General features: G+C 34.7%; 1 protein-coding gene across 1 annotated transcript; it reads left to right on the forward strand.

Moving 5' to 3' along the window:
* The first annotated feature begins 1,688 nt into the window (after positions 1–1,688).
* On the forward strand, positions 1,689–7,892 carry LOC137940678 (eukaryotic translation initiation factor 2 subunit beta). The gene is made up of 10 exons (XM_068785825.1): positions 1,689–1,758; positions 2,054–2,117; positions 2,224–2,332; positions 2,500–2,555; positions 2,640–2,697; positions 2,820–2,917; positions 3,017–3,162; positions 3,957–4,099; positions 6,785–6,870; positions 7,594–7,892. The coding sequence occupies exons 2-10, from the start codon at positions 2,070–2,072 to the stop codon at positions 7,669–7,671; spliced, it is 822 nt and encodes a 273-aa protein (XP_068641926.1). The 5' UTR covers positions 1,689–1,758; positions 2,054–2,069; the 3' UTR covers positions 7,672–7,892.
* The last annotated feature ends 2,603 nt before the right edge of the window (positions 7,893–10,495 follow it).

Genomic DNA, 10,495 nt, shown 5'->3' on the forward strand with positions numbered 1-10,495 from the left:
ATTGATGACTCGTGAATTATGATAATTTGATTTTGAAGCGTGTTTCCCTTTTCAATAGATAATGAAACATTTTTTTACTTTAAAATTGCATATTTCTGTGAATAATGCACATTAGTGTAATACAACACTAAAAATGGCCATTTGTGTAAAATGATTTAGTCATGAGAGTGTTTCAATGGATATAGTCGAGTGGTTTAATTAATAAATTAGGGTCTTAAGCATGAACTCAGTTGCAAATCCATATAAGTCTTGAAAAAAAATATCTAGAGTGAATTTTTATATAAATAAGCTTTCGCTCGAAATTTCTTACCCCTTCAATTGCTATGTCAAATACAAATTTGGGTGAGTTTTATTAATAAAAAAAAGGGCAGAGGAAGAACAACTCTATGAGAACTATTTAAAAAATAATAATCCAAGAACACGACCTTAACTTGATTATTTGGAAATAATGCACACTTATGGCTTTATTTAGCTTTTAAACATATTTGTCTAATTTTAAAATATTTATATTTTTCGATCGTTTTAAAATACATGTTATTTATATATTTTATATATGTCGGCCTTTATATATTCCCTTTGTTTAGCTACATTTGATTCCTATAAGAGGTGGATGAGTGAAAATTTATTAAATTGTTAAAATATTTTTATAATTATATAATATAATTAATTAAAAGTGAATACCTATGTATCCGTATCATATTCTTGAAATTGTATTTTTTTAGTTAAAAATTATTACTTCAATATAAAACAATGTTTTTTGTCAAACGCTTAGCCAATACCACCTAGAAGACCGGTCTGTTAAGTACGGAAAGCCAAGTACCTAACCCATCAGTGGACCAGGAGTGGACGAAACCTAACTCAGATGGATTCAAACACGGAATGTGGTGCCCAGCTCTGATACCATGTCAAACGCCTAGCCAATAGGATTTCCCATGAGTTTACCGATCTTAGTACTACTCTCGCCCAAACTCGTTTAAATTCAAAGTTTTGAGTCAAACACCTAGCCAATACAATCCAATAAACCGGTTTGTTAAGTGTGTAAAACCAAGTACCTAACCCGTCAGTGAACTAGGGGTGGACGAAACATAACCCAAGTGGACCGAAACCACCTAGCTCTGATACTTTTATGAGCTACATATTGATCTAAGAAGGGTCGTATTTTTTATAAATTTCTTCTCAATCCACAATGTAAACACCTCCTCCACTAGCCTTAGTATAACTTACCCCTTCGTATAAAAATTTATAGCTCTGGTACTATTTTGAATAATTTCATGTAAAATGTCTTATTAATTTGTTTATTTTTTACTTATGATAGCTTAGACAAAAAAAAATGTAACAATAATTCTCTCCTTATAGACTATAGTATGATTATAAAATTTAATAGTAAATTATAGAACTATTTTATGGATCGACCCCACAATTTACCAGAATGTAGTGTTTCATTTCATGCAAAATATACCACATCATAATTTATTATTCAATGATTAATTAATTAATATATATTTTCTGTTTTAGTGTTATTAATTAGAAATTAAGGGTATGTGGGTTAGTATACGATCTTCCAAGGGTAAATAATTATTATACAATATTCCAAGGGTAAAATGTTATCTATTTTTCGAACCGGATTTTTGCCGGTTCGACAAAACGGCTGGTACGATCTTTCTTATAAAATGATTCCTTCTACGACAAAGCGAGTATCCAGTCTCTCCTCTATTAAGCTCATCCTCTGCTCGGCGAGGCGGCCGGCGGACGTCGAAGGTGTTGCCGGAATCTGGGATAATCTCTTGATTTATGATGCGTTTTTTGGTTTTTTGGTTCATATGATTCAAAGAAGTTGGCGTTGTTGTCATATTGATTTTATCATTCCTTTGGGTTTCTTCATTTGGCTTCTTCGGGCTTGGCTTTCGTTTTTTGATTTTTTTTTTTTAATCAAAGACAATGTTTTTCACATTTTCGATATTCTTTGAAGTGTTTTTCTTTTTTTTTTTTCTGTCAAGCCAGTCCGTAAATCAAGGTTTGTATGCTGACTTCCTTTCCGGTTGTTTTTTGCCAGGGTTTTGATTCCGAAAATGGCTGAAGAACCTCTTCCAGTCGATCTCAAGGACGATGTGGCAGAAGTCAGTTTTTTAGTTTTTATTTTTTAAACTTATTATGTATGTGTTTCATTTGGTTATTGTTTCATCTTGTAATTTTGGTAAACCTTTTCGCTTCCTCATTTTTCAGCTTGCTCCGTTCGATCCTAACAAGAAGAAGAAAAAGAAGAAACCTGTAATTCAGGACCCTGCTGATGATTCCGTGGATAAGCTAGCTGAAAAAGCAGAAAATCTGTCAGGTTCTCTTTACTGACTTTTATTTTATTCAAATTTTTCACATTTCTAGGAAATTACGCACTAATGTTTCTTAAATGTCTTATGTATCGAAACTGTGTTATCCTTCTATTTCTGTAATATTTTTGTTCTTATTACTCAAAAAGAAGGAAATTATTGTGCAATTGAGCAGTATCTGATGGGCTCGATTCTGGCTTTACTGGCATGAAGAAAAAGAAAAAGAAACCGGTAAGCTGTCCAGGAAGTAACCAATATGCAAGATAATTGCCTTATGCATTATTTTATTTTCTTACCGCCGTTGAATTGTTTTAGGTGGAGACAGATTTTCTCAATGATGAGAATGGCGAGACAGGTGGAGATGGTCTTGATGGTAAGAAGTTTAATTATCTATAGTATAATGACAAATTTCAAGTCTGTTGACATTATTTGTGACTTGAAGGCTCGTTTAGGTCATGTCTTTGTCACCCTAATATGTTGTTATGAATCGGATAGACCATTTTGGAGAGGATGATGAAGAAGGTGAGGGCATTGTGTTGCAACAAACTCAGTATCCCTGGGAAGGCAGTGACAGGGATTACAAGTATGAAGAGGTTTGGATTCTTTGGACCGGTTAATGGTTTCAACTGTTTTCGCTTCAGCCTGTTTTATAGATATTTTTCATTTTGATATTCTACTTTCTTTTGATTCAGCTTTTGGGTAGGGTCTTCAATATACTACGTGAGAACAATCCAGAGCTTGCCGGTGATAGGCGTAGAACAGTGATGAGGCCCCCTCAGGTTCTTAGAGAAGGCACAAAGAAGACCGTGTTTGCAAACTTCATGGATCTTTGCAAGACGTATGTTTTGGTTCCTCTTAATATAGCTGTTCACAGAAGAGTTTTCTTCATATTAATTATTTGAGTTTTTTATCAGCAATCTCTTGAATCATCTAAGGATTCCTAATTAAAGTTCTTGATAAAAAATTATTTTTTGGTGTTGCTTTTCTCCCTCTTCGATTTTGTTTTGTGTTTACTTGCAAGATCTCGTTGTTCCAGCTTGAACAACTTGACATATCTTCGGTTCTGGCTGCATATCCCTCTTTTTCTTTTAGCCTCTCCTCTTTTCAATACGTAACTGACATCCTGATAGATATGCTCTAGAGAAGTGCAATTGCTGGTTAACTATGTGGCTCTTAACTATGTTTGTCTCATTTTCATACGTCTATCTTTTTCCAATGTTTTCAATGTTTTTAACCATATCTGCTTGATTTATTTTTTTTTATTTTTTTTTGTGTTTTCTTCTGCTTTACGCCTTCTTAATTCCTATTTGTTGGTAGGAAGCTACCAGTCTTGCATGGCCAAGCTGCTTGACTCGGTATCCCTGGGAAGGCAGTGCAGGGATTGCAAGTATGAATTGGATAGACCATTTTTTTTTCTTCTGTTGCCTAGGTTAAGCTAATAAAGCAGTAGAAGGTACATATGTTTTTGACCATCTCTGGATGTTTGGTAGATTTGTTATTTCTCCCAATAGAGTTTTCTTGTTTGTGACTTAATGTAATATGATTAAATCTATATGTTGTATATGTGGGGCTGTGTTCACTTTTTATGTGTTGTTCTTCCTTCTTTGTTTGACTATTTGTGCAAATTGACAGAATGCATAGGCAGCCAGAACATGTCATGAACTTCTTACTAGCTGAAATGGGAACAAATGGTTCTCTTGATGGACAACAAAGATTAGTTATCAAGGGAAGATTTGCTCCTAAGAATTTTGAGGGGATTCTACGGAGATATATCAGTAAGTTTCTTTATCTTTACTTCCTTGCATCTTGCAATGGTGAAATTTTTTCATGAGATCTTTAGAACTGTGTCACTCATATTCATAGATACATATATATAGGGCTAATCTAATACGAAAAGCCATTTGATGCGAAATATGCGAAACGGCAAACTCAGCTGTTTGATCGGACGGCTGAGATAGCGTTTTGCACCAAATGGTTTTTCGTATTAGATCAGCCCTCTCTCTCTCTCTCTCTATATATATATATATATATATATATATATATATATCATTGTCTTCGAAAGGTAGTTTGGATTCCTTTTACTGCAAAGATATATAATTTCTAAATCAGTCGACAACTTGAACTTAAGGTACCTTTTGGACAGTTGTACTTAGGCTCAAGTCTCACAGGCAGGCAGCTTGGGTGTGCCCAACCTTTTTTTGTTTTGTTTTTTAAACCTTGTGGGAGATCCGATCCTGTCATAAATATTCAAAATTGTACTTTTAGTTTGCTATTCAGCCCATTGTTTTTCTATTTTATTCTCTTTTTTTTAATATTTTTGCTATCCTTTATGTATTTCTTGGAGCTTTGTATCAGCCACGTGGTCTCCATTGGTCTGATAAAAGTTCTCAGTTTGTATTAAGAAAAGGGAAAAGTTATACATGATTGCTTGTACTATCTAATTTTTTCCCTTGCTAAATGCAAAATTTATTTATTTAATTAAATATTTTTACTTAATTATATGCAAGTTTGTTTTGTAAATGTAAATAATAAAATGAAGTATGGACATCCGATGCTTACTTTGAGAACAATGTAACTAATTACTGAAAGTTGAGAGCGGTTACATCACTGAGTCTTGAATCCTTTTCACTTTTACCTGCCACTACTCCTGCTTGAATTATATGGTTAAATGCTTGTTCCAATGTAGTGACATCATCCTTAGCTAGCAATTGTGTCCAAATTGCATCATATTCAGATCCAAGACCATTTAAAAACCTTGCCACTTGAATCTGATACTTTTCCTTACAAATATCATCCGCGTTTGTAGTAAAGGGATGAAAGGTGCTGATTTCCTGCAAAACACCCTTCATTATATCACCTTTCAGCATGTTAAGTATCAGAATATAGTTCATATATCTTAGACAATTGCTCTCCTGAAACAAATTGAGGGCAGTGTACTCCACATTTCCTTTGAAGTTCCACAACTCAATATCTGATCATTGAATTGTGACTCCATACTATTGACCAACCAAGTCATCACTTGATTGTCTTCGGCTTCCCTATCTTTAGTAATAAGATTAGGAGGATCATCCCTAATATATTTGACCTTCCTATTTACCTTTAAAAACATGAGAACAGTTTGACGTTATTGGAACCATTCAATTTTATGGAAGTGATCTGAATAGAATGAGAATCTTTACTCTTTGAACTCTCAGATTACTTAATTACAACAATATGTTTGCTTGATTCAGCCATTCAGTACTTTGAAATGCACTCCAAATGTATCCAAGATGATATAGTCAACTTAAAAATCTAATAAATACATATTTCCCCAAATATCTTTCTCTCGCACTTCAAAATTAAGGCATGACCACAATTCACAATGAACAAGAGCAAGTACAGCATCCAAAATTAGCAATGAATCCTCATACATATCAACCTAAATCATCAACAATAGGGCTGATGCAAGCAGGCAAGGATGATGCAGGTACAATGATGATGATGCAGTCATCCATGGGGTAGATAATCCAATTGAGAACCCTCTAGGGGCAGTAAAGCATGACAACTGCTCAATTAGCAGTAGAGACCATCAGTCAAATATGCTAAGGCAGGAAAAAAGAAGAAAAAAGTTGATTCATACCCTACCAGTAGAGAAACTGGTTGAAACATTTTCCATAGGGATGAGAAAACTGTAGATAAAACCTAAAAACTTGTAGAAGAACCTCCCAAAACCGACTTCTATTGCAAAAGTGCAGTATAGAGAGGATTAAAGGATAAAGGAGAGAGAAAATGAGAAAAAGAGAGAGATGGAGAAGCAGCAGTGTGCTGCATTCAATTGAAGGCTCAGTAAAGTCGAGCCCTCTCTTTTAACATTCTGACTTGAGTGAAATTACATGGAAAGAATAGTTATGCCCCTCATCACAAACACCCACCCTTATAACTTCATACATACGGGTCAAAATACAATGAAACTTTAAAACTGGAGTGCTGACATGAAGAGTAACTTGCTGTAACTTGCAGAGAGTCATATGATACTGTGAAATGACCAAAATAACCCTATACTAGTATTTCAACACCCCCACATGGTGAACAATTATTGTTAATCATGTACAATTTCTTTTATACTTTTTACTTTTTGCTCTTAATGATCTCTCTCAAGTCGGTGCAAGATAATCCACATATCAAGTGTTTTAATGTCTTTGACTGCCTGATATAAAAGTCATTCACTAAATCTAAAGTTGTGAGAAATTAGAAGCTAGTTCACCATAGAGGTTTTCAGGGTTCGAGTTAGCCGCAACTTCTCTTTTGAGTAACTTCAAAACCATTTTGTAGCATGCCTAAAGTAGTAGTCTTCTCATTGTTGGGAACTTATTAATGGATGGTTAAAGTTTGTTGTGTTTTTTTTTCTGGGTGGAACACAACAGGTTGGTTATTAGTTTCTCTTCTTTATACACATTTTGACTATTTGTATATGTTGTCAGATGAATACGTCATTTGCACTGGCTGTAAAAGTCCAGACACTATACTGTCAAAGGAGAACCGTCTCTTCTTTCTTCGATGTGAACAGGTATAAAATTTTTGCTCTTCCCCATCATAATGCTTTGAACATTGGTCTTTATCTTCTAAAGCATGTGATAAGCTTCAAAATTTTTTTTTTTTTTTTTTTTTGAAGATAAACTTCAAATTAGATTCTCACATAGTTTCTGATTTTTACTGTTATTGCAATGTTTAGAGATCAAGCCAATTATACAAAAAAAAAAAGCCAATTATATGGCTTGACACTTTAGTAGAGGAAGCGGTGTCTCCCCAATCCCTCATTGTAAGGGGGAGCCCTTCCCAAGTTGTCTCTTACCTTTGGGAAGTGGAATAAAATTTCATCCGTCTCAAAAAAAGAAAAACTCACATCTTTTGGCATCGGAGTGCGTAGATTTGCTAACCCTCATGTTGTCAATGAGAAATAAAAAGAAAAGGCATATGTACAATGATCAAATTTTCAATTGTTCCAATTGCTATGGATAGTCTAAATTATTCCTTTGATTCACTGTACTTTGGGGGTACTGTGTGAAATCAATTTTCAAGAAAACAAGTGTAACTGATCATCCTTTTAAAATTTTGTCCTATTTGGAGTGCAGCATTTTTTCCTTAAACATGTTAGATCATTCATGATTCTCTGATAAAGTTGGGTGTGTTAGTCTCGAAATGATTGGTTAGAAAGCTCCTTCTAACTTAATAAAGACATTGTGTTCTCTTTCTAATCCTTGAATTCTATTTTCTTATTCTCTTGATGCAGTGCGGTTCCTCACGATCTGTGGCACCCATCAAGACTGGTTTCGTAGCTCGTGTTGGGCGTCGCAAAGCTGGGACTTGATTCCTCCAATGTGCTTCTTTACAATATTGTATCGGTAATTAATGTTCTGTAAACCAGGTTCTGCTAAAGCAATCTTCAGCCTGTAGAAGGCCTATGATTTTGGTGTATTTAGATGAAATGAGAGCGAGAGCAATGATTTTGTTGTGGGAGTAAAACCTTTTTCTTGTGTTGAAACTGATTGTTTACATTTCCTTAAAGTGCTACTGCTGAAGTTCTCTGAACCTGTTTCTTGTCAGCCACCAGTCATTCTCTTGAAGAAAAAGAAAACTATGAAGGAATGAGAAAATCAGAAACAAATAGAAAAAACAATTTTATCAAACCCAACTAATATTGTTTTTAATTTTTTTTAAAAGGGTCTCTCCTCATCTTACAGCTACAATTCCGGAAAATTGCAGAGAAGAGCATTGAGAGAGAGGGTCGGTCGAGAGGGAAGCAGAGAGGTAAATGATCGGATTTCACTTTCACTCGTTTTACTCGGGAGTGAGTGAAAGTGAATCACTTTTGGGTAAGTGAAGGTGAATTCGATTTTGTAATAAGAGAGATGCCATAGAAACATTTCTCTATCATACAAATAGTTAAGAGAGTGAGTGTGTATAACAGGCTTCACTTCGGCTTCAATAGAAGGGTTTTGGATTTCATCACAAGAAAGAAAGAAAATCATGGGAAGTAGGTAAGTATTATCTTCAATTTCCATTGAAATAAATAAAACTCTCTCTTTCTCTCTCTTTACTGAATTGCATCAATTTTTTAAAGAAAAATGTCAACATCTGATAGATAGAATTATTAGTTTTTCAGTTTTCCAAAAATACTACAAAAAAATTGTCTGATGAAGCTCCTGCATATATAAGATAAAAGTAGCATGACTCACTGTGTGGACCTTACTACCCAAAATTTTCATACCTATTTGCTCAATACTGCTTATTCTACCTGGCTGTATTTGACAGATAGATCTTGTATCAGATTGCTCAAAATCAGCCACCATATTGTTTATATGACAAACCATATGAACTGAAACTAGAATGCAATAATATTGATCTCATTTTTTTGCCTTTATTGTGAGTACATGCTCTGATATTGGTTTACACAAGGGAGACCTCTGATGCAAGATATATCCGATCAAGGGAGAATTAGATGTTCATGAAGGTCATAAGTGACCAAGCAGCAGTAGCTAGAAGGATTGCAATACCCTTGCCCTGATATTCTTTTCCAGCACTGTTTCTGATAAGAGTGCTTCCTGTAAACCCTGAAAAACAAAAAAAAAGAGAAAGTAAAGCCATTTTATCCAAGAACAAGAAATAACCCATACTTTTATGACAAATCCAATTGAAAACTCAAAATGCAGGGTTGATACCATTTTTGCAGCCATCTGAGATGGTGTTGTTGATATCATCAATGGTGGCTTTGTTCATGAATATGTAATCTTGCTTTACATAGTAGAGGCATTGAAGGAGTGCCCTTGTGTGGATAGCACAGCCTGAGTCACAGTAGTTTGCTGTCTCAGAACTATTGATGTCCATAGCTCCTTTCTCAGTCAACTGAAAATTGCCTTGACAAGCCAGGGAAGTCTGCAACAGATACAAGAGACTAAGATAGGGTTACCTTATTCAACTGAAAATTGCCTGGACGAGCCAGGGAAGTCTGCAACAGATACCAGAGACTAAGATAGGGTTACCTTATTCAGAACCTGACCTGGATTTAATTTTAGGGTTTGGACCATGGTTGGGAATGATGATTTGAACTCGGTTATCTTCTTCAGAGCCTGACCTGAATTTAATTTTAGGGTTTGGGCTATGGTCGGGAATGATGATTTGATCTCTTTTACTCATATGAATGGATCTCATTCATGGTTTCCTACGTGATTGAAAAAAACCGTAAACCAATTTTCTTGATCTCTTTAAAATCTACATATTTGTGCCAAAACCTTCTATTTGACTTGATTTTCTTAAGCTCTAACCCTAATTCAAGTTCTTATTGATATTTACACTTCTATGACTTTCTCAAACAGAAAAGAACTGAAAAAGTAAGGTAGAAAAGAAAGTAAAAAAGTGCAAAGCCAAGTACTTACGTTTTGAAGACACTCATAAGCGTTTTCCCACTTCTCATAGGGGCTTAAATTGACATTACTGAGAGGGTCTACAAATGATCACAAATGAATTATCAATGGAAACATAAATGATGCATATAAACAAAAAGGAAATAAAGACATCTAATTCAATCTTAGTGAACTCTCTCTCTCTCTCTCTCTTTGTATACTTTTCCTATGCGTCGATTATTAATCGATTAAACTCATATCGGATTTTGGGTACCCAATAAACAAACTATAATAGGAACATAATGAAGCTTAACATCGAAGAACCAAATCAAAACAAGGACCTTTAGCAGCATCTATGCAACAAAATAGAAGGCAAATCATCAAAAGTGCCCCAAGAGATCTAATGCTCTCTTCCATCATACCCCCTTTACTTGGTGCAATTTTAACAATCTTATTTAAAGAGAACTCTTGAACCCCCATCCCATATATGTACCGGTTGAAGAACATGAATACAAAACAAGATAAAGCCATATGCCTTCACAATCTGATGGAAATTAGAAGCATATGCTAGGAATATTTGTGAGTCTTCATAGTAGAGGAAGCTTAGGAAGAATCAAACATTGTTTAACGAGTAATCCTAGAAATATTACCATGGAAAAGGACAAGGACATCTGCCCTTGTCTTTGTGTCATGAATTGGATTACTTCTAAGAGACAATATTGGATCTTAGTGTTATGTCAAATTAACTAAGAATAGAGTTACCCAAATTGTTGGCCAAATCATTACGTGATG

The sequence above is a fragment of the Aristolochia californica genome, unplaced genomic scaffold (assembly GCF_029961685.1).
Source record: "Aristolochia californica isolate CCGP_79_NKW_82.1479 unplaced genomic scaffold, dmAriCali1.0.hap1 SCAF_10, whole genome shotgun sequence".
Taxonomy (NCBI): Eukaryota; Viridiplantae; Streptophyta; class Magnoliopsida; order Piperales; family Aristolochiaceae; genus Aristolochia; species Aristolochia californica.

What these genes read in the sequence shown, in the direction of transcription:
- LOC137940678 (XM_068785825.1), top strand. Translation starts at nt 2,070, where the DNA reads ATGGCTGAAGAACCTCTTCCAGTCGATCTCAAGGACGATGTGGCAGAA. An exon ending in AGAAAAAGAAAAAGAAACCG is followed by an intron (nt 2,556 to 2,639) that starts GTAAGCTGTCCA and finishes GAATTGTTTTAG; the next exon opens with GTGGAGACAGATTTTCTCAA. An exon ending in TTCATGGATCTTTGCAAGAC is followed by an intron (nt 3,163 to 3,956) that starts GTATGTTTTGGT and finishes GCAAATTGACAG; the next exon opens with AATGCATAGGCAGCCAGAAC.